The sequence below is a fragment of the Dasypus novemcinctus genome, chromosome 13 (assembly GCF_030445035.2).
Source record: "Dasypus novemcinctus isolate mDasNov1 chromosome 13, mDasNov1.1.hap2, whole genome shotgun sequence".
NCBI lineage: Eukaryota > Metazoa > Chordata > Mammalia > Cingulata > Dasypodidae > Dasypus > Dasypus novemcinctus.
In genome coordinates, this window is record NC_080685.1 from 5,194,982 (window position 1) to 5,222,946 (window position 27,965).

General features: G+C 40.7%; 1 protein-coding gene and 1 long non-coding RNA gene across 27 annotated transcripts in view; one reads left to right on the forward strand and one right to left on the reverse strand.

Annotated features, from left to right (window-relative positions):
- Positions 1–27,965, forward strand: part of AKT3 (AKT serine/threonine kinase 3) — a 337,190-nt gene that overhangs the window by 144,409 nt on the left and 164,816 nt on the right. For 23 of the 26 annotated variants that reach the window (XM_071207333.1, XM_071207331.1, XM_071207338.1 and 20 more), the window contains one exon: positions 12,566–12,691. The exons of the other annotated variants lie outside the window; for them this stretch is intronic. In XM_071207333.1, coding sequence (XP_071063434.1) covers positions 12,566–12,691 — 126 coding nt within the window. The remainder of the gene's footprint in view (positions 1–12,565; positions 12,692–27,965) is intronic. 26 annotated transcript variants of the gene reach the window in all.
- LOC105744704 (uncharacterized) lies at positions 10,188–20,722 on the reverse strand. Its single transcript, XR_001117695.3, has 3 exons — positions 20,539–20,722; positions 20,362–20,440; positions 10,188–10,322 (listed from the first exon to the last, which is right to left on the reverse strand). It is a non-coding gene; the product is annotated as an uncharacterized lncRNA (long non-coding RNA).

Sequence of the window (27,965 nt, forward strand, 5' to 3'; positions counted from 1 at the left end):
TTCTGGTACTTATCTGTTATATAAGCTTGCTTTTGGGAGGAGAAATGGATTTATTTGAAAAATTGAATATTATTTGATTTGTGGTTCCATTTCTTCAATTGCTTCTGCCCTTTTAAATATGTTAGATGTAGTGTGGACTTCAATTTGATGATAACATTTAGGCCCATTCAGTTCTTCTCTAAGAAAATGATAGATGACTGGCCACCAATTGCCAAATTAGATTAGTTCACAAAGAGAATAAGAAAATTACCTAGGAAAGTTAGGGTGGTTTTACTTGGGTATGTTTTACTTTTTGTCTTTTTTATAACAGATATTCTCATATTTAAAATCATTTGTACTCACATTTTGGAATAGTCTTTGAAACGGAAGTATCTTTTCCCTTCAGTTTTATTAAGTTAAACATAATCATCTTTAAAATACAATACAAATCAAGAATAATTTACTTCACTGGATATGCAGTCATTCATGTAAATAAAAACGTATCAGAAGTTGAAATATACTGTTACTTCTGTACTTACAAAAGTCTCGTATTAGTGTGTGTGTTAGCATGTTTCTGAATTCAGAGCATTCAAGATTAATTTATGATTAACTTGTACAATATAAAAAAGGAGTGGGGAAGGCCTGATGTCAAATTAATGAAATATATGCTTTTGTTTTTGTTTTTTGGGTTTTTTTCTTTTTATATGTAGTAAGTTTCTTATGAGATCATTTGAAAGCAGAATTGAGAGCTTTAGTATATGTCTTTTAATTGATCTAGCATAAATGATACACAGTTCATGATTATCAGTAAACCCTGGGGGGTAGAAACAGGGCAGATAAGCAAAATGAATAAAAAAGTTGAAATTTTATCCACAAAAACCAGCACCTGTTTTTCTAAGCTAATGTGGAATAGTGATAATCTGGACAAATGAAATGAACAAATTCCATTTTAAACACTCAGTTTACTTTTTTGTTGTACGTGTTAGGCATTCACTAAATCTTTCTTGGTTTCCTTAGCCCTACTTAAAGATGTTTTATTAATTTAACAAATACATATTGCCTACTATGAGCCAAGAATTATTCTATGTGGTTTACAAATATTAATTTATTTCTTCTTCATAACAGCCTTATGGGGTAAGTATTATTACTGACTATTGTTAACCCCATTTTCCCGATTTGGAAGCTGAGACACAGAGAGGTGTGTCCACAGCCACACAGCTTAGTGTGCGACCAAGTTGGCGTTTGGACTTGGGTGGCCTGGCTCCAGAGTGTGGGCTCTAACCACTGTGCTGTGCGGCCATGTGGAACCGTGGAGTGTGTGGCTGAGGGGGATTTCGTGACTAAAGTGGCTCTCTGTTCAGGTTCCCGCTTGGCCTCGCCCTCGCCTGGGCATTGGCAGAGTCTGAGCTCAGCATGGCTCTGCAAAGTGAGGGCCGCAGCCCCGCCTGCAGGCCTCCCCTGGGTGAAGCCTGAGCACGTTAAGCCTTTCCTCCCTTGCTTTTACTACTTCCTTTCACCCCTTTTGTGCTGCCGTCCAAGTCTCACTACGAATGTTGTGTAAGGAAAATGAAACGGTGGGGGCAGGGGGGGTCGACGAAGGCCGTGGGTTGTTCAAAACCGTGACTCTCCCTCAGAATAATGGAGCATTTGTGGCTTGAAGGGTGGTTTTAGAGTCCCACTGGACAGGAAAGAACCGCCATTGACAGTCTGAGAAAACCCTGTTCTAATTCATCGACTCTTACTCGATAAGGCGGTGACTTTCCCCTGAGGAGGGGAGGTTTGGAGCACCTCAGGGTTTTAAATGGCCCAGGTCCCCTCCTGAGGACAAGCCCACCTGCAGGGGTGTCGTCCGGCAGGGCCATCAGGAGACCCCGCTGCGCAGGCCGCGCTGTCCTGAGACTCGCTGTGGAGGGAGCCGTGCGGACCTGAGCCGAGCCCTTGTTATCTAGCCCATTAGTGGCTTTGCGAGCGTGCTCTGTGCCTGGCCTTGTGGTGAGTGCTGGAGACACAGGGTGAGTAAGGTTTATGTTACAGGCTTCCTTCCTCCTTAGTTGATATTCACTAAGGTTGTTTCCTGCAGTGCCTGTATAATGTAGGATGCTATATTGACTTAAATATTTAGAGTGTATGGTGTGGTGAAATAGAAAATATGTATAGTTAAGAAGTTATAAAATTCCCAGTGAAATTAACTTTTTAAAAATTGGCTCATTTCTTTGAAATACTTTAAAATTCTATGACCACAGTTACTTTGTTAGAATTGTGCATGAACTACTTGTGTTCAATACAGTGTGTGGAATTAGACTTTTTGCTATAATGCACAAAGCAGATAAAAAAGAAAGCACTGCTTTTGCAATCTACAGGGGCGTAAATGCAAGCAAAATAATAATTTAGCTCACATTTAACCCAGCAGGAAGCTGAGTACAGATTGAGTAATTCTCCACAACACATCTACCGCTATGCAAACTAAATTCATGGTTTATTCTTCATTAAATTGCCAAGATGCTATTTTTCTGTTGGCTATTTTTCTGTTTGTGTGGATGCTTTGTGTTCTCTTTCTCTCTCCATTTACCTTGCTTTTCTCTCAGAGTAAAAATCCTGTAATTCTGTTTTAAGATGTTCTTGTGTTTTGAAGGAATAATTAATAAGTATATATTTTTTGGAGGGTAATGTATTTTCTAAAAAAATATATGGGAACCAGGTTTTCAGACTAGCATGACACAAGTATTAGAATGCTTAAAGATAGATGGCAATTGTACAGTTTTCTGGATTCCAAAAGAAAATTTTAAAGGAGATAAAGTACCAACATACCAGCCATTCTGAGATCTGAGAACATTTGGCATTCTAACATCTTGTGATATTCAGTACATAGGTATTTTTCTCATCATTGCTTCAGTTTCAAAGCAAAACATGGACCATAGCCTTCTTTAGGAAGTAGATATGAAAACTATGCTTAATATAAAAATGACAAGTTCATGCATTATGCAGTGGAAGCGAAAATTTTTAACTATAATATACTTTTCAAAATAATCATGAAGGAGCATATGTGGTAAGGCAGAGGAATGTGGGTGCATCTGGAAATCTTTTAAGGCATCTTGGAAGCATAGTGCAAAATCACCAAAATTGTAAACACATTCCTTCTAGCCAGTTGCAGTGGTGACATTGACCAGTACCAGAGTAGATGAATCTCTCAGTGATCTTATACAGTAACCAGACAACCTGGGTGAAATCATAAAACCTCTTAATAGCTGCAAAGCTAAGGTGTTACATGTTACGCCACATGAAATTAGCATCATGAAGCTATCTTACCATGTGCGGCAGTTTGAGATTATTTATGAATTCCAAAAAGAGAGATGATGTTTGTAAACTGGCCTGTTCCTCTGGGTGTGATACCCTTTGATTGAATTAAATTCAGCTGAGATGTCTTTGATTAAATTATGTTAAGATGAAGGTGCTGATTCTACCACGTCAGTAGGATGTAACTCAGGTTAAGTCCCCCTCCCTTGGTGGGCTATATAAACAGGCATTCATTCAAGAAGACACACAGAAGAAGATACAGAAGAAGAAGAGAGAACGTTGTCAGTTTCTGTCCTGAAGCTCTGGGGAGAGCTGAGCTATTTGCCTGAAGCTGCTCCTTGTGAAGAGAACAGAGCAGCTGAGAAGCCCTGAGAGATGAGCCCTATGCCAGCCTACAGCTGAGATCGGAAGACATTGGGCCCACGGAGCCTTAAGAGGAAGAAGGAAGGAGAGACCAAGAGAGGTTGACCGCCATCTTGCTTCAACACGTGGCCACTGACTTTGGTGAGAGACTAACCTTGAGTCTTGTGACTGTAAGCTTTTACCACAAGTAAATACCCTTTATGAAAGCCAACAGATATCTGGTACTTAGCATCTGCATCCCTTTGGCTGACTAATACACCAAGTTTCTGCTTGTATTGTCATAAGGCTATAAAAGAGGAATAGGTGGGGTGCCTTGTGGTGGAATCAACATGGTAGCAAAACATAATTCTTACATGAACTATTGAGAGATCATAGCTAATCTTCCTCCCAGTCCCTTTTCCCATAATAGGCATCAAACCAACCAATACTAATAGGCACTTTTTTTTGCTAGTCACATTAGATACTATTTGGAAACACCAAGGAATAGGAGATATTACCATCATCTCTCATTATGACTTCTTGGATTAATAAGAATGATTAAAGAAAGGAAGGCATTTCCACTGTACATTTTAATTGCTCCCACTATCACTTTTCTCCAGTTCATCATTCTTAACAGTTACCTTCTAGACTTAAAGCACCTCCTACCCCCTAGTTTTCCCTATTATTTATACATTGCATTAGTGTGGTACCTTTGTCACAATAGATAATACAGTGTTATTAGAATTATACTATTACCTATAGTCCATAGTTTATATTAGGGTTCACTTTTTGTGCTGTTACAGTTCAATGTTGTTTTCTTATTCCAGTAACATATATACAACCCCAAATTTCCCCTTCTAACCACATCCATATATATAATTCAGTGCTGTTGATTACATTCTCAGTGTTGTGCTGCCATCACCATCATCCATTACTAAAACTTTTCCATCATTCCAAATTACACTGCCTTTGCTGTGTCCCCTAAGTTTTGATAGGTTGTCTCTTCATTTTCATGTATCTCAAATTATATACTGATTTCCCTTGTCTTCTTTGACTTATTAGGTGTTTAGGAATGTGTTGTCTAACTTCCATATGTTTGTGGATTTTCCAGTCTTTGTTAGCTTTATACCTTTATGGTCAGAGAAGATACTTTTTTATAGTTTCAACATTTAAAAATTTATGGAAACTTGTTTTGTGACCTAACACGTGCTCTGTCCAGGAGAATGATCCATGTGCACTTGAGAAGAATGTGTGTATCCTGCTGTTCTGGGGTGCAGTATTCTGTATATGTGTGTTAGGTCTAGTTCATTTATCACCTTGTTCCATTTCTCTGTTTCTTTATTGATCTCCTGTCTAGATGTTATATCCATTGATGAAAATGGTATATTGAAGTCTCCAGCTGTTATTGTAGAGATGTCTGTATCTCCCTTCAGTTTTGCCATTGTTTGCTTCATGTATTTTGGAGCAATGTGGTTAGGTATATACATGTTTATTATTATTATTTTTTTAAAGATTTATTTATTTATTTATTTATTTATTTATTTATTTATTTATTTATTTATTTATTTATTTATTTATCCCCCCTTCCCCTGCCCCAGTTGTCTGTTCTCTGTGTCTATTTGCTGCGTCTTCGTCTTTATCCGCTTCTGTTGTTGTCAGCGACACGGGAATCTGTGTCTCTTTTTGTTGCATCATCTTGCTGCATCATCTCTCCTTGTGGGCGGCGCCATTCCTGAGCAGGCTGCACTTCCTTTCACGCTGGGCGGCTCTCCTTATTGGGTGCGCTCCTTGCGCGTGGGGCTCCCCTATGTGGGAGACACCCCTGTGTGGCATGGCACTCCTGCGCGCATCAGCACTGCGCGTGGGCCAGCTCCACACGGGTCAAGGAGGCCCGGGGTTTGAACCGCGGACCTCCCATGTGGTAGGCGAATGCCCTATCCATTGGGCCAAGTCCGCTTCCCTGTGTTTTCTTTTTGTAGTGTCATCTTGTTGTGTCAGCTCCTCGTGTGTGCGGCACCATTCTTGGGCAGGCTGCACTTTCTTTCGTGCTGGGTGGCTCTCCTTATGGGACACACTCCTTGCGCGTGGGGCTCCCCTACGCGGGGACACCCCTGTGTGGCAGGGCACTCCTTGTGCGCATCAGCACTGCACGTGGGCCAGCTCCACACGGGTCAAGGAGGCCCGCGGTTTGAACTGTGGATCTCCCATGTGGAAGACGGACGCCCTAACCACTGGGCCAAGTCCGCTTCCCACATGTTTATTACTGTTATTTCTTCTTGGTGGTTTGACCCTTTTTAAAATATATATAGTGCCCTTCTTTGTCTCTTGTAACAGAGTTAAAGTCTGTTTTCTCCAATATTAGTATATGTACCCCAGCTCTCTTTTGTTTACTATTTGCATGGAATATCTTTTACCTTCCTTTCACTTTGAATCTATTTGTGTCTTTGTGTCTGAGGTTGATCATACTTTTCTTATCCCTTTTGCTTGTGGAATTTAATGCTTTAACATTCAGTGTTATTACTGATAAGGCAGGACTTTTTTCAGCCATTTTGCCCTTTGTTTTTCATATGTTACATCCTTTCTGTTTCTCTTTTCCTTTTTTGAAGCCTCCTTTTGTGTATATTTGATCTTCTGTTATGTAACTGATCCATTTTTCATTTCTGGCTCTGTATATTTTAAAAATACTTTCTTTATGGTTATCCTAGGATTTGTATTAAATAACCTAAGTCTATAACCTACTTGTTTGAAAACATACCAACTTATCTTCAATATCATACCCATTCTCTGCTCCCATATCTCTCCATTTTCCCTTTATGTTGTTTTTGACACATATTACCTCTTCGTCTTTTGCATGTCCATTATAAGGAAATATGATCATTTCTCACTGAGTTATATTATAGCTCTTATAGGATATAAAGAGTAGAGTTATATCCTGATGATACAGTACTATTTGGGTTTTGCATTGACCTATTTACTTACCATTAATGAAGATCTTCACTTCTTCATACTGCTGCAAGCCATTCTCACCTGTCTTTTCTTTCCAACTGGAAGAACTCCTTTTAGCAGTTCTTCTAGGGCAGGGCCTTTGGTGACAAACTCTTTCACTTTTTGTTTATCTGTGAATATCTTAAACTCTTCCTCCTTTATGAAGGACAGTTTTGCTGGATAAAGAATTTTGGTCTAGCAGTTTCTCTCTTTCAGTATCGTAAATATATCATACTGCTGCCTGCTTACCTCCATGGCTTCCGATGAGAAATCAGTACTTAAACTTATTGAAGATCCTTGTATATGAGGTTTAATTTGGGAATCTGTTGACCTCATATTGACTACAGTAATTTTTTAAACTTATTATACAACATACTTGTTTTAAATAAAGGTTTTTTTTTTTGGTTCTAAATATGTGGCCTCATGTTTTATTGCAGTGACATTATGCTCATCTTCTTTTGCATAAACACTAATGACTTGCTCTCTTTGTAAATAATGACGGTTTTACATGAGGTTGTCTTTAATATATGCCTTAAACATGGTTACCATTCATTTATCTTCAGAGACGTGCAAAGATTAATAATACTACATCTTGAAAACCTGGATTGTGATGGAACAGAAATAAAATATTTAAAAACTCTATTGTCAGAAAAGTAAGCTTTCAATTGTTTCAGCTTTGTGATCTAGTAAAATGATAATGCTTCTTCCTGACATAGAAATAAGAATGCTTCCACCCTCTTCCTTAGGGTAGTGATTAGCTTTTGAAAGAATGACCATTGGTGAATTTAAAAGCTGTATTTTATGTATCCATTAGACAAAGTCGACTTTCAGTTTGTTTGGTTTATGACTGTTGGTAACCGGGGCCTTAAATGTTCTTCACATTTTGTCTTAGGAAAGTAGCACATTTTAAAAAGGATTAGTTAATTCTAGCTGGTCATGGTTTTATGGGACTTATGAAAAATAGTGCTACCATTGTTTAAGTTTCTTTTCAGTTGCATTGTGTCTATGTTTGTTTTGTTTCCTAGCATCTCAGTTAATCTAATTGTGTCTTTAACATGGAGCATTATGGTTGAGGATTGGTTTCCAGTAGGTGAAATGACTGTCTATTCACACGTCTCAACCATTGCATACTTGACCTCACAGCTTTACCTCATAACTTCCTGCCCTCATGAGGTTAGGGTTAGGAGTAGCCTGGACTATAGCCTCGCTTTAAAATGGAGTCAGATGTTCATCAGTGTAATCTAGTGGTGAGGACACTGGGCTGAAGTATTTCCAACAGTCTTCTCCATTTGCTTGTCTGAACAACTCTATAGACAGTCTCTTGTTACTGTAGATGTAAACCCATTTGAATATTTTAGTCAGTCGTTAGTCCATAGGTCGATATTCCTGGCTCCTGCGTGGCACTTTCTGATGACTTCAGCTTATTTTATAAAGCCCAAGTGTGATTCTCGATAAAGTACTAATGAATGTTGAAAATAAGGTCTGCAGTGTGTAGGGGCTAATTGAAGGTTGAAGATTACAGAATAGAAATGCCATTTGAAAATAGATGAATAACAGGAAATGAGCACGGTCAACTTCATTAGGTAGCCCTGATTTGAATGTATATCATCTGATAAAGATGATCCATTTGAATATTCTATCAAAATTTTTTGGGGGAAGTGAACATGAATTTAAGCCCGTACCATTTTTCCATCTCAGGCTATTATTAAAGATTAAGCCTAGGAACCAAACTGAAATATCATTTGTACATGTGCTGAATGAAATATCATTTGTACATGTCTTCTATGGCCAACATTCACTCGGAAACATTGAGGATTTTTGTTGTTGTTATTTTAAACAAATTACAAGAAATAATTTGGAAAGTCAGAAAATAGGCAACGGCCCAGAATCTAAATTTATTATAATAAAACTGAGAATTCTGGTAAACAGCTTCTTCTGACCTCACAATTCCCAAATGAGAATCTTCACCATTTGTAGGGCTGTGGATTTTTTCCTTTCTATTCAGAAGGTATTTACTGTGAGTCTTCATACCACCCACTGCCAGTCCCTTAATCAGTAGTTTTTGTTTGTTTTGGTTTCTTTTAGTAAACCAGCCTCTTTGGTTATACTGCTTAGAAGCTGTAATAGTTTTATATGGCTGACGCAACAATTTAGCCCAAACAGGGTGGCGTAAAATGATAGAAATGTCTCCTCTGAGTTCTTCAGGCGCCTGAGAGGCAGGTGTCCGCAGGCCCTGCCGCCTGGCAGGGCTCCAGGGGAGGGTCCTCCCCTCTCGCAGGTCTGGTGAGCCCGGCAGTCGCGGCCCCGTGGCAAGGTCCCCTCACCCGCCGCCTCCAGGCCCCACTGCCTCTTCTCTGAGGGTCGGGGTCCTCCTCTGCCGCGCTTTCCTAACCCATGGCGAGCTCCTCCTCCCAGAATCCTTCACTTAATCCCATCTTTGCCGTAGAAGGTCATATTCACAGGCTCTGCAGACTAGCATGTATGCATGGTTTTTTGGGGGGGCAGGGGGCACCATTCAGTCCACTACAGAAGCCAAAATATCAGGTTCATTGTTGCAAAATAAGGGTTTTGTTACTTTGAGAAGAGCATACCTTAGGATAGTTGTAGGTGCTACCTCAAGTGGGTGGAAGCACCCATCCTGGTAGACGGAAAGTTGTGAAGAGCTCGTGCTGGGGTCTTTCCGGGGTGACTGTGGTGCGAGCTGGGGGTCGCCATGACCTTGCGTACAGGCAGGAACTGGAGTCTCCAGGTGCCGTGGCTAGCATGGCAGGACATTTGGCATTGATTTCATTGGGCCAGCTCAAAATTATTAACAGAATTTGATAAGAAATGAGACTTTCTTTTATCAGAAAGGGAAATTTTGACTTTTGGGTTTTTCTCCCTCTGGATGACTATTTCACTCTCACTGCTTTGGTATGATGTAGTCTACTTAAGGAAAACATCAGTTTTGTTTGTTTGTGTTTTCTAGAAGGTACTGGGGATTGAGAGTTGGTTTTGTCAGTTGTTCTTGGGAGGTATCAGAGATCAAACCCAGGGCCTCGTGCAGAGGAAGCAGGCACTCAACCACTTGAGCTACATCCGCTCCCCGGAGATCTATTTGTGAAGAACTTTTTAGCAACCAGAAATCCTGTTATATATTCCATAAAATACTTTAAATTTATTTATATTTTTAAAATAAAAAAATATAAGATTTATATGAGACTAAGAGAAATTATCCTTAGCAATGGAAATTTTCAAAAATTTAATTTCACATTTCTTGGGAAAATATGCCAGTACTATTATAAAATAGAGATGGTATTACTTCATTTTGTTTTTTTCTCCTAGATTTTTCAAATGAATTTAAATTTCATTTTATCTTTGGTATAATTGTTAAATTCTTACTGTTAATTGACTTGACAGATTATAAACATGGTACCAATATTAATCTTTTATTCATTTATAACAGCACTTGAAGTCTAAATATTATATTACTAATTTGAAAATTAGTATCTAATGATTACAAATCATATAGAGGAATATGTAAATAAAAATGGAAAAATAAAGAGTAGTCAAGAGAGTAGCAATTTTATTTTTAAATGAAAACTGTGAGTTTATTGTTTTGGTTCTATAAATTTGGTTTATTAAGTTGTGTTTGTTTACATCAGGTCCACATTTCATTTTCAGAAAAATTTAGATGGGGAATGCGTGCCAGATTTTCTTTTTCTTTTTCCTTTAAGAGGGACCTAGAAAAAGAACACATAAGTAATTTAAAGTGCTTATCCACGTGTGCAGATGTTCCTACACATATCTTCCATTTAATCGGTTGTTTAATAAATTATTATGTGCCTCGATCACATGGTAGGCACTACTAGGTTTAGGCACTTTAGTACATTACTGCATGGAAAAATTGATTGTATTTGTTGCCAATGATGAAATTTGAGCTTTCAAGCAAAAATTAGAATTTTTGAAAACCATATCTGTCACCACGAGCTTGACAGCTTCCCAGTGCTTGAAGACTTTTCTTATGAGATTGGTAGTGGTAACAAATGTGATTTTATAATGAACTGTGTCAGCATTTGGAAGATCAGCATAACTAAGATAACCAGTATTTTCCAAGTGACCAAAACATGATTTTACAAAATCATGCTTGGTGTGAAAGACTCATTCAATGTGCACTATAGAATGATGGATTTTCACATTTTAAAGTATGAAAAGTTCATTGCTGTAGTTTCAAATTCCACATTGCAGCTACCTTTTAGAAACTACTTCCTATTGAATTCTAGTGTAGTATCAAAGGAGGATATTCAAAACTGTCTGAAAGTCTATTAAAATACTCCTCCCTTTTCAGGTGTCAGCCAGATTCTCTTCCTATGTTCCAACCAAAATATACTACAAGAGATTGGTTATAGAAGCAGAAACAGAAAGCAGTGCTGCTGCTTCTCACTAATTTTTTTTAAGAAGTTATTTTTCACAAAAATGTTATTTTAAAAATAATTGTTACATGTTATGCATAATGAAAAACTTTGTTTCAATTTCTAATACAGGAAGTATTGACATACAATGTTCATAAACAAAACTCTTTAGGGGTTCTCAGTAATACTTTAGAATATATAGAGTTTCTCAGATAGAACTGAGAAATACTGATTCATAGGAATGCTTACATATCTGAAGTATATGTTGGGGAGAGGGGTGTAGCTCAGTGGTTGAGCACCTGCTTCCCAAGTATGAGGTCCTGGGTTTGGTCCCCGGTACCTCCAAAAAGACATTTACAGTAAACAATAAGTAGTCATAGAATATTTTTGAGCAGAAAAATGATATAATCAAAGTAGTACACAAGTAAGTAAAAATCTGGAGATGATAGATACATCAGGATGGGAGGAAGGACAAGTCAAATGGGGAGAGCAGTTACAGAGCTTTAGCAGAAGGGCAAACAGAGGTCCTGAGGGCCGGGGTTGTTAGCTCAGGCTAAAAGAGAAAGACTGGGGAGGTCTCTCTTAACTTGGCAACTGATAAGATAAGGAGAGGGAGCAGTCAAATGTCAGGTTTGAGCTTAAATGATAGGTAGGAGTCAAGAAAAGAAACTGATTTGCAGGAAAAGTTCAGCTGTTTTCAGATTTTTTGTGGTTGTATACTTAATTTAAGCCTTTGAGATAGAATACAGGTAGAAATACATAGTAGAGAACTGAAATTTGAGCCCAGAGTAGCCCTGCAGTACATGTTATACCATAGGGAGTCTCTGATGCTCATAGTTAGAGTGCTTTATTAGGTAAGTAAGTGGTGGTGATCTGGTTACTTAGAATTTCTGTTTTGGTGGTTAGTTTATATCAGAATCTGATATAAAGCACATTTACTCACTTACGCACTGGGCCATGTGGCACGTGCACATATGTGTGGTTTTAAGCTGTACTAACCCCTACTCTTTTTGCTTTCAAGATTTATTTACAACAGTGTATGAAAGATTATTTTTCTGTGCAGAACAATAAAATATGGTCTCAACAGGTTATGAACACAATTTAACAATGAAAATAGACTTCCTTTTCCTTTCTTTAAAAAAAGTGATTTAATTAGTGGTACGTAAGTGGTTCATGTTCCTCTTATGACAAGTGTTTTTCATTGGAATTCATTGATACTGTGTAGATGATTTACCAAGGCTTTTTAAATAGCTGAAACTGTGCTCTAACAATCATCTGATAATACGAAAAACTGAACAAAATGTGTACTCAGATGAATGATTCTTTGAAGAAATAATGGTGCAAATGAATTATCAAAGTGTGAAATCATTTAAAACAAAACATGTTTGGGTTTTATTGAATCTTAATTGCAGGCTTATGTATTTTCTTTTGTAAGCTAAGTTAAAAGAAAATTGCTTAACGAAATTTTGGGAGGCCAGTGTTGTAGGACATACATTGTACCATAATTTATTTTTCACATAAAAGCTGCTGTTCATTTTTTCCCCAGCATTAACATGCGTGCTTTCCTCATGTAGGAGAATATATAAAAAACTGGAGGCCACGGTATTTCCTTTTGAAGACAGATGGCTCATTCATAGGATATAAAGAGAAACCTCAAGATGTCGATCTACCTTATCCCCTCAACAACTTTTCAGTGGCAAGTAAGTTAATTATAATTGTTGATTCACCTTGTATTTATTAATTTCTAAGACCCTACATGTCTGATTGTTTAGTATCTATGAAAAGGCTGTGAAGAAGTTTGAGTTTGTATTTAACAGACATTGTCAGCTTTGATAGAATTCCAATTCCTTAGCATAGGGATTATCGATAACATGTTCTTTGTATAGTACAGTACAGCTTAGGATATTTATAGTTAGAAATTTTGATAAATATGTTTCCCCAAATGTGGCTCAAGTTTTTCTTTATAAAATGGAAACAAAGACTTTTGAACTGGGTGGCTCGATTAAACTTGATTATAAGATGTTGGAGTACTTAGTGCATTTCTAATCTCCTATTTAACCTTAGCGCTTTTGAGTGATTACACCCTGAGAAATAATGGATTTTAATTAGACGTTTGGGGATATTTTATGTTTGTTAGTCAAGTTTTTCATTCTTATAAATATTTTATAAAACTGTTTGTAACTTAAACTTATTTAGAGATTATCTGCTTGAACATAGTACAAAAACTGAAAGATGATGATAGTGGAGGTTATTATTGTTATATTATGATCAGCCTCTTCTGGCTGTTCACATTTACTGATTAAGAAAAGGGTCTTTCTATATTAATTTAGAATTAAAGCATTTTAAAAGTGTATTAATAATAACTTGTGTAAGAGCTAGTGTCGTACCACTGAGATAAAACCATTAACTAGACAACTTTAATTTTGATTTTGGTTGTATGTTGTTGTCTTTTACCCTCATGTGGAAAAGATACGAAGTAAATTTCCCCAACTTTGAAGCAAAGTATAACATAAAAAGTATAATAAAACAACAGCAACAAATCCAAGAAAACAAAAGTCCTTGAATTTTATTAAATTCATTTTACCATTATATATAGATTCCCTCCCTTTTTCATTCCTGTTATTTTATGCAGGTTAACACTTCTCAATAGGTCAGAATGGATACTGTCTTATTTTTTTTCTTTTAAAGGAAAATCAAAACAATAAACCAAAACAATAAATCAAATATGAAGTTATTTGAATGATAAGGACCAACCTGTTTGTATCAGTGGATACTTATGCAGGGATTTTCTTTTTTTTTTTTAAATGCGATCACCATCATATATGTATATATTAGTTAAGGTAAACATCTTTTTACTCACTTAAATGCCCATTAGCTATTAATGGTGTTCTTTCAGTAGAAAATGGTTCTTAATTCCTACTGTCAATTGAAATAACATATTTTGTATTGACTGGAGAACACATTTTCATTCTGAAGAGCTTTTGGGTGAGCATTTGTTTTAAGTGGTAGAAACTGGCTTTTAACACATTAGCAGCAGGCATTATCATGTCCTGTCTAAAGCCAGTGTAGTTTCTTCCTTTGTCCATTTTACTAGCAAATGCTATTGGTCTGAAATAATTTATAACAGTACAGAACTCCTATAAGTGCTGATTAAAATGCAGTATTTTTTAACCTTATGAAATTTCACACCCCAACAAGTTTTAAAGACATACTGTATGTCACAGTCTGCCAACATCTGCTCCAACACTTCCACTGGCAGAGGCTAAAATAAATGCTGTACTCGGGGAGCGATCCTATTTAGTGACTGACAGTCAGCCTATCCACAAAATAAATATTAGTCTACATCTGTAATCTTTACTTGTATAACCAAGTAGTTGTAGATTGTTGACTGAAGCTAACAAGTGAGTTGTAGATCAGTCCTTAGTTTTCAGAAGTGTTATTAACATTAATCTTACACTAATTTAAATTGATTATCCTTAAAGTTTGACCTATTTCAAACTTAAACTTTATACATGATAAGTATCTGAGGAAATAATGAGTGTAGTGAAATGGGCACTGTTTGAAGAAATGCTTCAAATTTCGGCCTTGCCCCCAAGGTATGAGTGTAACTTCAGGCAGGTTATTCTCTGAAACTGATCTGTAGTCCCTTCATTAGCATATTGAAAATCCTGGAATCCACTGAATTTGTAAGGTCTTTTTTTGTCTCTAACATTCTGTGATTCTGGGAGGTGGAGCTGGAGCAGGTCCTGGAAGAGTGTGTAGGTGTTAAGCAAATTAAAAGAGAAGAGAAGGACATTCCAGACAGAGGGGGCCAAAGAGTGTTTTCATGAGGCACTGAGAGAAGTGAGAGTTAGAGCAAGAGAGGAGTACTCCACCAGTCCTTAGCCTTTTGGGCTAGCCCTCTTTACAAGATATTTCTCTGGTATGTTGAGAAATGTTATATATACATATATGTTCCATTGATAGCTACAATGTGGGTCCCTGCTTTTCACATAATTAAAAATGCCACTTCAAATTTAATCTGTGTTTTTAAATGGAATTTTATGAAATAGACTTTTTGTCCGTATGAAAAAAAAACCAGAGCTTGAGAACTGGAAAACATTTTAGAATTGATTTTTCCTGTCTTCCTTAAATTTCAAATTCCTTCCCTTTTGATTCATAATTTTCAAAAAGATAGTCTGTACTCATTGTCTTCACTTTACATTCCAGCTCCCTGCGGTTTAGCGTCCTCTCTTATTCCCTGGATTAAAACCTCTTTAACAAGGCCTCCAGCGACCACTTAGGCTAAGCCTAGTAGACATTTTTCAGTTCTTGTTTTTTCTGGATTTTCTTCTAGGCTGTGTTTCCTACTGTTAGTCCCCACTGGGTTCTCGGCTGATCTCCTCTGTGAGGTTGGGCTCTGCTCCCTCCTGGGCGTCGTCTTTGACCTCACCTGTACCTTGTGGTGTGTTTAGCAGGGTCCTGGCCGAGGCCTCGCCTGGTGCTCCGTCTCCTGGCGGTTCGCTCAGCTTCCACGTTTTAGTTCCAACCTTCCCGCCACACGGGCCAGACCTCTCTCCTGCACACTGGATGCCTCTTTTCCATCGACTGCTGGACACTCGTACCGAGAAATGACCTGGACTTGACATGCCCAGAGCTGACCTCAAGATAGTTTTGTCTCTTTTTCCCCCCTAGATTTAGGGTCTCCGTTCTGTGTCCACCTGAGCAGTACCCTGGCCCCATTTCATGACCTTTTTCCCTTTCTCATTGTTAACCTACTGCCAATCCATTTTGAGTCCTGCTGATTTTACTTCTCGTTTCTTGAGCCTATTATGTTCCTTCCTGAAATTGCCCAGGAATGAGCCCTCATCATCTCTCCTATAGGTTTCTTTTCTTTTTTTTTTTTAAAGATTTACTTATTTATTCTCTCCACCCCCCTCACCCACCCCGCTGTTTTTGCTGTCTGTGTCCATTCACTATGTGATCTTCTGTATCTATTTCTCTTTTTTGTCTTTTCTCATTTTCTCTCCTCTAGGATTCACTGGGATTTGCTCCTGGGGACCTCTGATGTGGAGAGAGGTTCCCTGTCAGCTGCGCCACCTCAGTTCCTGGTCTCTGCTGCGCTTCAGCTTGACTGTCCCCTTTGCCTCTCCTTTGTTGCGTCGTCATCTTGCTGCGTGATTTGCTTGCATGGGCACTGACTCACCACGTGGCACTTGGCTTACCGCATGGGCACTTGACTCACCACAGGGCACTGGCTCTCCACACAGGCACGCTTTCTCTTCTTATCTTTCATCAGGAGGCCCCAGGGATGGAACCCAGGTCCTCCCATATGGCAGGCGGAGGCCTTATCACTTGAGCCACATCCGCTTCCTGTACATGTTTCTAACTAGACGCTCTGATGCTAATTTCTCATCCTCCTGTTCTTCCCTCACGTCTGTCAAAGTGATTGCTCTGGAATTAAACTCCTCACTGTGCCATTCCTCTGTGAAAACCCTGCTGGGGGCCCCTTCGTCTGTGGGATGAAGCCCAGCTTCCTTCACATGTCTTACGAGGGCCTCTTCAGTCTAGACTGCTGTCAGCGTGCGCCTCCTTCCTCCCCTCCGCGCTCTCCCCAGAGCAGTGCACACACGGGCTGCTCCCCCACCGAGGCTTCGCTCCCGCTGTTTCCTCTGACTGCAATGCCCTTCTCTCCTTTGTTGCCCGGATCTTTTTCTTTCATCCCTTAAGACTTCTTTCAGGTTGGAATGCCCACCCCAGTCCTTGCTGAATGACTCCCCTCTGCCTTCTCCCGAGCTGCCTTCCTGTGTGGTTACCACATTGTCTCTTGGTTATCTTGTTCAGGTGTGTCTTGTTCACTAATTTATAAAGTTCCTAGGAAAAGAGCTTAGTGTCATTTATTTTACATCTCCCTGTGCCTATACTTTAGGGCTTAATAATTGTTTACGAGTGAATGTCTGAAAACATCTAGTTCAGATTTCTTACTTTTTAGATGAGAAAAATGAGACCTTAAAAAATTCAGAGACCCATTTGAGGTCACCGTACTAGGCAGTGGTACTTAAATATCGAGATTAAAACCCTGGTGAGCAGCTGTGGCTCAAGAAGTTGAGGACCTGCTTCCCACGTGGGGGGGCGGTCACAAGTTCAGTTCCTGATGCCTCCTAAAGAAACAGAAACAAAAACAAACAAGCAAAAGAAACAAATAAAAGATTAAAACCCAAATCTCTGTGCTCTCATTTCAATGTTATTCTCTACCCCCCCCTTGCTACGTTTCCATTATATTTATTTATAGTCAAGAGACCTGAACTTGGTTTTGAGTGACAGCACTTAAATTGCTAGATATCTTTTGTTTTTTTTTTTAAAGGTTTATTTATTTTTATTTCTCTTACCATTCCTGCCCCCCTCCCCCCCCAGTTGTCTGCTCTCTCTGTCCATTTGCTGTGTGTTCTTCTGTGTCCGCTTGTATTGTTGTCAGTGGCACCCGGAATCTGTGTCTCTTCTTGTTGCATCATCTTGCTGTGTCAGCTCTCCGTTTTCACACGGGGAGGCTCTCCTCATGGGCGCACTCCTTGTGCGTGGGGTTCCCCTACGCGGGGGACACCCCTGCGTGGCATGGCACTCCTTGCACGCATCAGCACTGCGCATGGGCCAGCTCCACACGGGTCAGGGAGGTCCAGGGTTTGAACCATGGACCTCCCATGTGGTAGACGGACGCCCTAACCACTGGGCCAAGTCCTCTTCCCAGCTAGATATCTTTTCCCAGCCAGAATGTATAAACTTCCCAAGCCCTACAAAATGGGGATAATAATATTTGACCTTTTGTTGGATCAAATAAGAACTATATGTGAAAATGCCTTGTAAATATATTGTAAAGATGTAAGTGAAAATGAGAGTTTTTTCAGTGGTTTGGCTGTTTGCTAATGCATTTAGGTTGAGATCATCTGTGGGTGGAAAGCATTACATTTTGACTGAAACATAATGTACAATACACACCAAAATTGTTGCAAGGCTGTGTTTCCAGGTTCTTTGAGCTCAATATCGTGTCTGCCCAGTGGTCACGGGCTCATTATTAACATTTTGACCATTATTACTAACGTCCCCAGCTCAGAAGGGGCAGTGATGCCTCCGTGGATGGTGTGCCCATTCGCCCTTGTCCTGGAGCTCACGGGTTTTGACCAGGTCCTCCTTACGTTCTGCGTCGAGGAGAGAAGAATGCCGGCCTGTGTCCCCAGAGCCTTTTACTAGAATTTTACCTCGTTCTGTGCTGTAAAAAGTGGCCCATCTTGCTAATATCCCTTCCCTTCCCAAAACAGTTTCATCAATCTCTTTGGAAAAAAAAAAGATCAGTTGGCATTTCTCAAAACCGTTTAAAACAATGAAATGCAATGTTTATTCTCTAACCTATTTTTTCTTCTTCTCCTTGAAAGAAAATAAGGAAGTTACAGGATTTAAGCCCACCAAGAAGCATCTTTACCTCTGAATAAATATTAGACTCAAAGTTTAGTTATGTAGAAAAATCCTGTTAATGATACTTCTGTGGCTGTAAATGAGCAAAGAGGAGCAGCTTATGACTTGTCTCCTAATTGTATGTAATACACAATAAAACCTAATAAATCTAGAATAACCCTAGAGAAATGATAGTGTTGAAAATACTATAAATATATAGTATATAAATATATGTGGATTATGAGAGAGCACAGTAATTGGTTTTAAAAGGATTTATTGATCACTTACCCAACCATCCTTTATAGTTTTACAGTGAGGATTCAATGAGATGATAACATGTATATACTTTGTAAATTATAAAATGCTATGGAAATAAAAGTTAGTATTAATGTTAAGATGGAGGATATTCAGTAATATTTGTTGAATTGAGTTAAATGGCAGGTACTCCTCTCTGGCTAAATTACATTGGAGTAGGAAGCAAGCTGTTTTACTGAGACTTTTTTTTTTAAGATTTATTTTTTATTTATTTCTCTCCCCTTCTCCCCGCCCCAGTTGTCTGCTCTCTGGGTCCATTTGCTGTGTGTTCTTCCGTGTCTGCTTGCATTCTTGTCAGCAGTACCTGTGAATCTGTCTCTTCTTGTTGCGTCATCCTACTGCATCTGCTCTCCGTGTGTGCGGCACCACTCCTGGGCGGGCTGGACTTTATTTTTTTGTGCTGGGTGGCTCTCCTTGAGGGCGTGCGCTCCTCCTGCTTGGGGCTCCCCTACGGCGGGGGACACTGCTGCGTGGCACAGCACTCCTTGCATGCATCAGCACTGCATGTGGGCCAGCTCATCACACGGGTCAGGAGGCCCAGGGTTTGAACCCTGGACCTCCTATGTGGTAGGCGGACGCTCTATCAGTTGAACCACATCTTTTAAAAGATGATTTTAAGCTTTAAGGAGAGCCAGTTTACAACAATCTCTTGCAGTTGAGGCCAGCTACTCTTGCTTGAAAATGGGGTAAATCCCAGTTTCATTTAATGCAGAACCTTTGATCTGTAGGGCTAATCCTTATGACTGAAGTGAAAAGCAGACCCCTAAACCTGCCCATGGCCTCTGTCACTGTGGTCAGGGGGCAGCCCGACTAACCTGGCCCAAAGGCTTTGACTGGGCAGTGGAGAAACTGGGCACAGACTGAAGTCTTAAAACCCTAGCCTTTTGAAGACAAAGCTTCTGCAGGCGGAAGAAAGCGCGTGTTACTCTGCTTACCCATTCTTCATCAGAAGGTGTTATTTGTTTTGTTTTTTAAGAAAAATAATACAATCCTCAGCTAGTCTAAGGGGGTCTGATCCTCGGTTAGCATCCCATGGGGGGTGGAAGGGATTTGGTTCTCCGTCAGGCGGTTGCTCTGCGTGCAGCCCGCTCCTGAAGGCCGCGGGCCGGCCCCTGCGACCAGACGCGCCTGGCGCGCAGCCGGCCTGCGCTTTCTGCACCGGCACGTAGGGCAGGGGACAGTGTCGGGTGGCCGCGCTCCCGGGAGTGGAGACAGCATTCGCAGAGAGGCGGGGTGCGGGGCGGGATGCGGGGTCCAGGACGGAGGCGCTCGTCGCAGCTGCCGCCGGGGCCGCGTGAGGCGCGTCCGGGGCCCGGCGACGCTCCTGTGCGGAGGAGCAGGCGCCCCGACACCGCGAGCCGCCCCGGAGCAGCCCGGGAGCAGCCGCTGTCCGGGGGGCGGGGGGCGCGGGGCGCGGCGGGCGCTTCCCCAGGCGCCGCCGCGGGACCCCGGGGGGCGGAGGGGCTGGTGTTGGGGGGCGCAGGCGGGGATCAGGAGCAGCGGCTCCCCCCCTCCCCCCTGCCCTCCTCTCTTTTTCAGTTTCCCTTTCGTTCAGGCATCGCCTGTGCGTGTCCAAAATGCCCAAGTAAAGGAGTGCTCACATGTAAATATTATTTTTAAATATTTTTACCTGACTCCTTCCTTGACTTCTTGGCTAGTCATCCCAAATAACAATGTCACACACGTAATCCTCTTTGGAATTTCCTGTCCTGTGTGGGGCAATTTAAAGTAACATAATCGGGAAACACAGGAGTTACCGAAAATTAATATTTAAGTATCCTTTTGGGAAATTTGTCCCAGTCAGTACCTCGAGTGTAGCTGCGCGCTCAGCGTTGTGCCAGGTCTGAGGGGCGAGAGGCGGTCAGGAGGGAACCCCCTTTCTGAGCATTGCGGGGCCAGGCCCTCCCCGGAGGCCCTCTGAGGCCCGCTTCACGAAAGCCTGCCCGGCGCGGGCTGGCGCCTGACGCGGCCCTGGAGACGCGCCCCGGCCGGCGGCGCGGCCGGGCCGGAAGCGGGTTTTCCCGCGCGCGGGAAGTCGCGCCGTGCGTGCGGGCGGGGGCCGGGGGAGCGCCTGCGCCGCGGCAGGGCGGGAGGACGCGGGCCGGGCGGCGTGGGCCCCGCGGGCGGCGCCGGCTCGGGGAGGGCGGTCGGGCCCGCGGCCCGGCGGCCCCGCCGGCTCGGAGCCCCTCTCGCGGCTTCGTTCACGGGTCGTGAAGCAGCCCTTGGCTTTCGGGAACGGGGGTCCCGCCGGGGACCCGGGCCCGGGCCTGGGGCTGTCCCGAGGTTCCTTCTGGAGTGAGCTGTGCAGGTGGTTTGCGTGGTTCGAGCTCGGGGGAGGCCTGTGAGGCTAGGGACAGGGGCACCAAGGAACACGTCGTGGGGAGCTGAAATCCTGTGGAGAAATAGGTGCGATTTGAAAAGATGAATACACTCAGAGAGCAGGAATAGCATTAATTTGCGAAAATAATTCAGAGGAACTTTGGATGAGTCTCTTATTGTTGAGTTAAATGGGTATGAAATCCTTAGACATGACTGAAAGCTCCAGATGGTATGTTATTTTCCTATCCCTGATATAAAGCGAAAAATATCAAAAAGAGGAAAAAGAATAAATGATAGGAATAAATAAGGCACTTGAAATATTTAACCGAATGCTGTGATCATATGAAACACAGAGTCAGGCTCTGGGTCCCCTGCTAAACTTGTTGACATTTCAGATGCAGTTTCTGTAACAACATTGTTGTGCATCTTCCTCAGTGAAATAGGGAAGAATTTTACTGACTCAAGTATTCCATTTTAAAGTCCCGCCTTAGAAGTTACTGGTCTTCACCTACTAGGATGGCTGTTATTTAAAAAAAGGAAACACCAAAAAATAGTAAGTGGTGGCATGGATGCAGAGAAGTAGGAGCCTTTGTATATTGCTGGTGGCATTTAAAAATGCTGCAGCCACCGTGGAATTCAATTTGGTACTCCTCAAAAAGTTTGCAATCAGAGAATGATCATATAACCCAGCCATCCTACTGCTCGTAAACCCAGAAGAATCCGAAGCAGGGACTTGAACAGGTATTTGTGTACCAGTGTTTATGGCAGCCTCATTTACAATAGTCAGAGGGTAGAAGCAGCCCAAGTGCCTGTCAGCATTTTAGTGTATCAACAAAACATGTCATATACTTGCAGTGGGAAATTATTCGTCATAAATGACGTCGAATATTGAAGACTCATATTGAGTGAAATAAGCCAGACACAAAAAGACAAATATTGTATGATGTTGCTTATATTAGATACCTAGGAAAAACATATTTCATAGAGACAGATAGATTAGAGGTTGTCGGAGGTGGTGCAGAATTTCCTTTTGAGGTGATGAAAAAAGTTGGGGCAGTGGATATTGGTGATAATCGTGCAATATTGTGAATGTAATTAATACTACTGAATTATATATTTGAGAGGGGTTAAAATGGAAAATTTTGAGTTGTGTGTATGTTACTACAATGAAAAGTTACTCTTTTGATTTTCTCCTTTAACTAAAAATGTTTTAAAGTATAGCTTTTGGTTTGGAAGAGGGCCCTTTAGCGCTCTATGTGGTTGTGTGGAAAGCGCCGGCTCCTTTTACGTGGGGGAGGCGCGGCTGGCCCGCCAGGGCGCGTGGGCTGGCGCGCCTGTGTGTGCCCAGGGCTTGCTTTGGTTCTTTGTTTCTGGTCACCACCTACACCTGCGTGTAATCAGGTAGCTAGGGTAGATTTACTGTATAATTTCTTTGTATTAAACTAAGTATTAATAAGTCTGCGTATCTCAGTTCTTCAGATAAAAATGTCAGCAGCCTTCGGTGCTGAGGCTAAGGATCCTTGTACTCTTGTTTTGCCTTTTACTGACCTCAGCATTTTCCTCCATGGCCTGCATCTGATGAGTAATAATTCTTCTGCATGCCTTCTGACATTACTCACTTATTACTTGATTAAAGGCACAGATCATTCTTTTTTGGCTAAAGTAAATGTAGACACTGATCTGACTTACTTAATATTTACTTTTAGTATATCACTTTTCTCTTAAATTTTTAGTTTCTAGGAAGTAGAGGATTTTGTGTAATTATAGTTCTAAAACTGTAATTAGAAAAATGGTTGCCCATTAGTTGGTACTTTAGTCCCCACCTTCCTTGTGATTAATACGCAGGCATTTAGGAGGGGTTTAAGGAAATAAGGGAGGAGAACTGGCAGTTCAAAATGTAGAAGTACGTTCTGCCGTCACAGGAGCAACATGAAGTAGATATTGTCATCTTTTTAACAAAACTAAACTAAACTAAATAATGTGAGACCTAGAGAGATTAAGAAACTTTCCCGAGTCTCAGGCCCTGCTCTGAAGTCTGTGTGGCTGCAGTGCCTGCGGTCACAGGCGGGGCTCGGAGACGAGTGCTTTCTTGAAGCAGTGTTCCGGCAGCACCCACCAAAGCTGGGTGACCTGCCAGGGTAGCCTCAGAGTCACAGTTCTCAGCGAGGTGTTAGGAAACCGTGATTCCTGTTTATGCTGGAGCCAAGGGGGAGGTCGTAGTCAAGTGGTCCCGTGTTTGCTGGAGACTTCTCTACGTAATAGTGGGCTGGGACTCCGAGTTTGGTCACCTGTGTAGTGAGGGGGTGAGTTGGAAGGATCTCTACAGTCCTTTCTTCTTGGAGGTGTGGTGATTTGCCCATCAGCAGCACGTGTTAATTTCTTGAAACAGTAGTGGTCATGTTATCTCTTATTGAGCACCCTTGTGCTATGTGCATTTCACATGGAGCTAATCCTTTTAACAAACTTGAAGGATAAATAATATCTCTTTATAGCTGGAAACTAGGCTCATGGAATTCACCAGGGGCCGTGCCAGGTGTCAAGCAGCAGAGATGGGCGTGAAACCCACAGGGTTCAGGTGTCCAGGCTCCTGCCACAGCTCTACTGAGCACAGCTTCTCTGGCCCCTCTCGGAGCTGGGGGGGGGGGGGGGGGGGGAAGGAGGGAGGAGGGTTTGCTGGTGCGGGCAGTTCAGAGCCTGTGCGTATTCCAGGCCTCCAGGCTCGTTTTACCTGTCGCTGTCATTGATCAGATCTCGTTATTCTCAACAAGCATCTGAGGATATGTTTCAGAGCCTTTGGCTATTTCATTTAAAGATACTGAAGCGTAATGCAGAGGAATCAAGCGCTTGCGTTGCTACCTCTACAGTTGTGTTTTATGCTAAATAACTACTTTTCCATATTTTTTTCTTCTAAATGTTAATTTATTATGTTTTTGATAAAGTCAAATGAGGCCCAAGGCCACAGTGGAAGGAAGGACCTTTAAGCCTCAAAATTTAGAAAAGATATAGAGGCATTCTTTTGGGTTGGAAAGAATACATAATCAAGCAGATGCTAATGAAAAAAACGAAATGCAGAGGAAGAGAAAAGAGACAAGGGTGCCTGTTTGAAAGTTTTATAGGGAGAGTACATTGCCCCTTTATTACAATAATGTTTCTGCACTATAATAAGGTCTTTCATTGCAAGTTCAGCTTTTTTCATTCATTTGTTTTGTGCTCTGCTTCCTGTGTTACTAATTGTCAGCACAATAGTCTTCCAACTATGAGGCCTCAGTGTCCTTTTGGACCAATTTGTCATTGTTCCCCCCCCTCCCCGCGCACCCACTATGGTTGCATTTTTAGACATTTTTTATGTTTTAAAATGGCAAAGCTTTTGAAACATGCCAGAACAGTTCATGGTAATTGAGTCATCCAACCAGCAACAGTTGTTGCTTCCAAAAGCACCCTGATAAAGTTTCTCTCTCTATGGAGTATTTTTATAAGTTAATTAAAAAATAAGTGTATATTCCTTTCTTGTAGCATTATTTCGTTGGCATTACTTCCTTCAAGCTTCACAATCATCCTGTAGAAATAGACATTTTGTTAAAATATTTTTGTGAAACTGTGCTATTTACAGATTTACTGTTTACCTCGTAGATTCTTTGGGGATATCTATACCCTTAGGAAGTTTCATCTCTGATCTCATCCTATTAATGACTTTTTTTTCTTATCAAAAGTTTATTTTATTATGATACAGGAATCAGCAAAGCTATCATAGATTGGCAAACCTGAACAAGTTCTGATATCAGTGCCCAGGCAACTTTAGTTATGTTAATTCATGTTAACTTTTTAACATGTGTTCAATAAATATTTCACACATACTCTCAGCCTTGTAACAATAATCTGATATTGACAACGATTTTTTAGATATAATTTCTAAAAAGAAATTCTGAAACAGTGTTTCTTTTCAGCCTCTCTGTCACATAGAACTTTGGTTTATCTTGTAATCATATCAAAGTTCGTTGGTACTTATAAATGTAATATTTTAAAAGTAGATGGCAATTTGAGGGGCATGAATACTAATTAATAAATTTGATCAATTTTCTTTGGGGAAAACATTTTAATACTCTACATGTCACCTGTTTTTATCATCACTTTATTTGCACAAAACTAGAAAGTGAACTATATAAAGCTTATTATAAAGGAACAGACTTGATACCTTTCTTGCAAGCAGCTAACATTCCTAAAGCAATATGTGATGTAGTAAGAAGAATCTGGAATTTAGGGCTGGAAAACCTGAATTTGAGACTCTGTTTTACCGTCTTAATGGCCTTGTGATTTTGAACAAGCAACTTAAAAATCATATAGATTCCATTTTCTAATTTGTGAAATGGAAGCTAAACTATTTTAAAACTTGATTGGGAGAATTAAGTAAGATATATATGGAATCTTAATGTTGTAGTAAAACAACCGATACTAGGGCGAAATTATTTCTTAGAAGTTAATTCTTTAAAAAGAATGCATTTTGGAGGATATAATGGAAAGCTGACCTAAACTGGCAAAAGATTTAAAGTGATACTTTTTTTTTCCCCTATTCTTCTAGAGATGAATGAGCCGATTATTCTAAAGTAATTTCTGCATTTTGCTTGATATGCACCAGTTAAACTAGTTTATAAAATAAATCTTCTTCTTGCTATAGGAAAGACCCAGAGTCCTTGTTTTAGCTGTGCTTGAAACCTTTTAAAGTTAGGCTAACTTATTCGGAGACAGACTTCCCAAAAGGGGGGAAAAATTCACCTTCTTAAAATGTCAAGAAATCAGAGCAGATTCTAATAACTAGTCTTGGATTATCTTTAAATATTTTCTTGATTAAATTATTTATTAGGATTTGATGTTCATAATCTCTAGAATTCATTGTTTGGACAATTCTGTGTTTTTTTTCTGGATGGGTAGGCCTACTTTTTGTTTCTATACATCTAATCCTTTTTACCATTTTCCCTAGGGAAAGAAAGAAGGATATTTTTAAGTGTTAGAGCAGATTCTCTGAAGCCAAGAATGTGACTAGGCTTCTGATATTATTAGGATGTACATAAATATATATGTTTATGGTTTAAGCATATAGTTTTCTTCTGGGATACTTATTCCTAAATGTTCTCAGAGGTGGTCTAAACTGGACAGTTTAGATTTTGAAAAAATAGGTATGTCAGATTTTGGGGGAAAAGAGATCATAAAGTAAACTTTGTTTCTGAAGGAAAATACTTAGCTTAAAATATTTAGGTTATTTTAAGAGAAAAAGGGAATTTGTAGTGATAAACTATATTTTATCTGGAATATTTCCTGAAGCCTTTTTGTTTGTTTGTTTGTACTCAGTCTTTATATACATAGAATGTGATGTATAGTAAAGAGATATGAGAAGTATTGCAGATTCCCTGTAGCTTACAACATAGTTAAGGAGGTGTGCGCTAAGCAGTCAGATCACGGCCTGTGGTCACGTACCAGACTATGGGGTGTAGATGTGAACTGCAGCAGATCTTCAGGGGTCGAAAAGATGGGTTGGAATAATTAGAGAAAATCTCGAATGGTTGGAATTTAGGTAGAAGGGAAAGAGAGAGCCTCAGGTGAGGAAAACAGCATGCCTTAAGTCTTGAAGTTAAGAATAATCAGCAGTATGTTTAGGGAACATTGAAAAGATATGTTTATATGCAGAAAGCGTTCATAGTTTTCAGCGGTGAGAAATAAAGTTTGAAAAAGATTCGGGCTTGCTTATGAATAGTCAGACGAGTAAGGAATTTTAACTTTGTCCTGCAGAGAGTAGTTATATTTTTGAGACTGTGAGTGACATAATGGAATAAGAGTTTGAGTAAGACTAATCTGGCAAGTAGTGTATAGGACAACTTGGAGAGGGAGAAGCCTGAAGAAAGGGAGACCATCTGGGAAGCCATTTCAGTGATCCAGATTTTGGTAATAAATTCCTGGAGTTGGGTGTCAGCAGTGAAAAGAATGGATTGTTCCAAGAGATGCTAGAAAAGATCTGTTAGCATGACGGTTGCTGGGTTAGCCATGTTGGTTGAAAGATAGGGACGTGTCAGAGAGGACGGGGATGTGATTCTTGGGTAATTAGGAAAATGATACAGAGAGAAAATGGATAGAAAAATTGCACTGGTATGGTAATTCTCAGCTTGAAAGATTGAAAAACAGAAACAAACCCTTTCGGGTGCGTTGAGCTTGCAGTCAGGACAGGGCCTCTATAGAGATGCCAGCCCGCCTCCAGGGAGGGGCTGGGGCAGGGCTGGGGCCAGTTCCCGCCTTCCCTGGAAAGCACGCCTGAGGCGGGGCTGCACCTCTGCTCTTCCTGTCCCGGCGGCGCCGTGCCGGTCCTCCCTCGGGTGTCCGGGCCACCTTCAGCCGCGGGTCTTGGCACTCAGTGTTCCCTCCACAGACACCTCTGTTGTTCCGTCCCTCCTTTCAGTCAGAAGCCCCCTTAACTTCTCTTTCTAAGATAGCCCTGCCTCCTGTCAACCCTCCTTACCCTTCCTAGTTTTTAATAGCACCTAGTATGTTATAAACTAAGTTTTTAACTTACTGTCTGACCACCCATCTCCTCAATAAAATAAAACGTTTAAGAAAAATAGGGACTTCGTTCACTGCTGCATCCTCAGTGCCTGGCATATTGTGGGTGCATAGTAAGTGTTTGTTTAATGAGTGCCTGAATTTACTAAGGGCAGAATTACCCAAAGACCTGAGCCTAAGCAGGCAACTCACTTGGAGGAAGAGGCCCTAGGAAAGAAGACTAGTGAAAGGTCAGAGAGTTGCTAGTAACCCCAGGCAAATCCTCAGCCTGGAAAATCAAGGGGGGCTGAGTCAAAAGGTCAGAGCCAAGAACCTTCAAATGCAGCAGAGACTTGAAAACAAGGGCAAGGAGAAGATGCCTGATGACAAGGA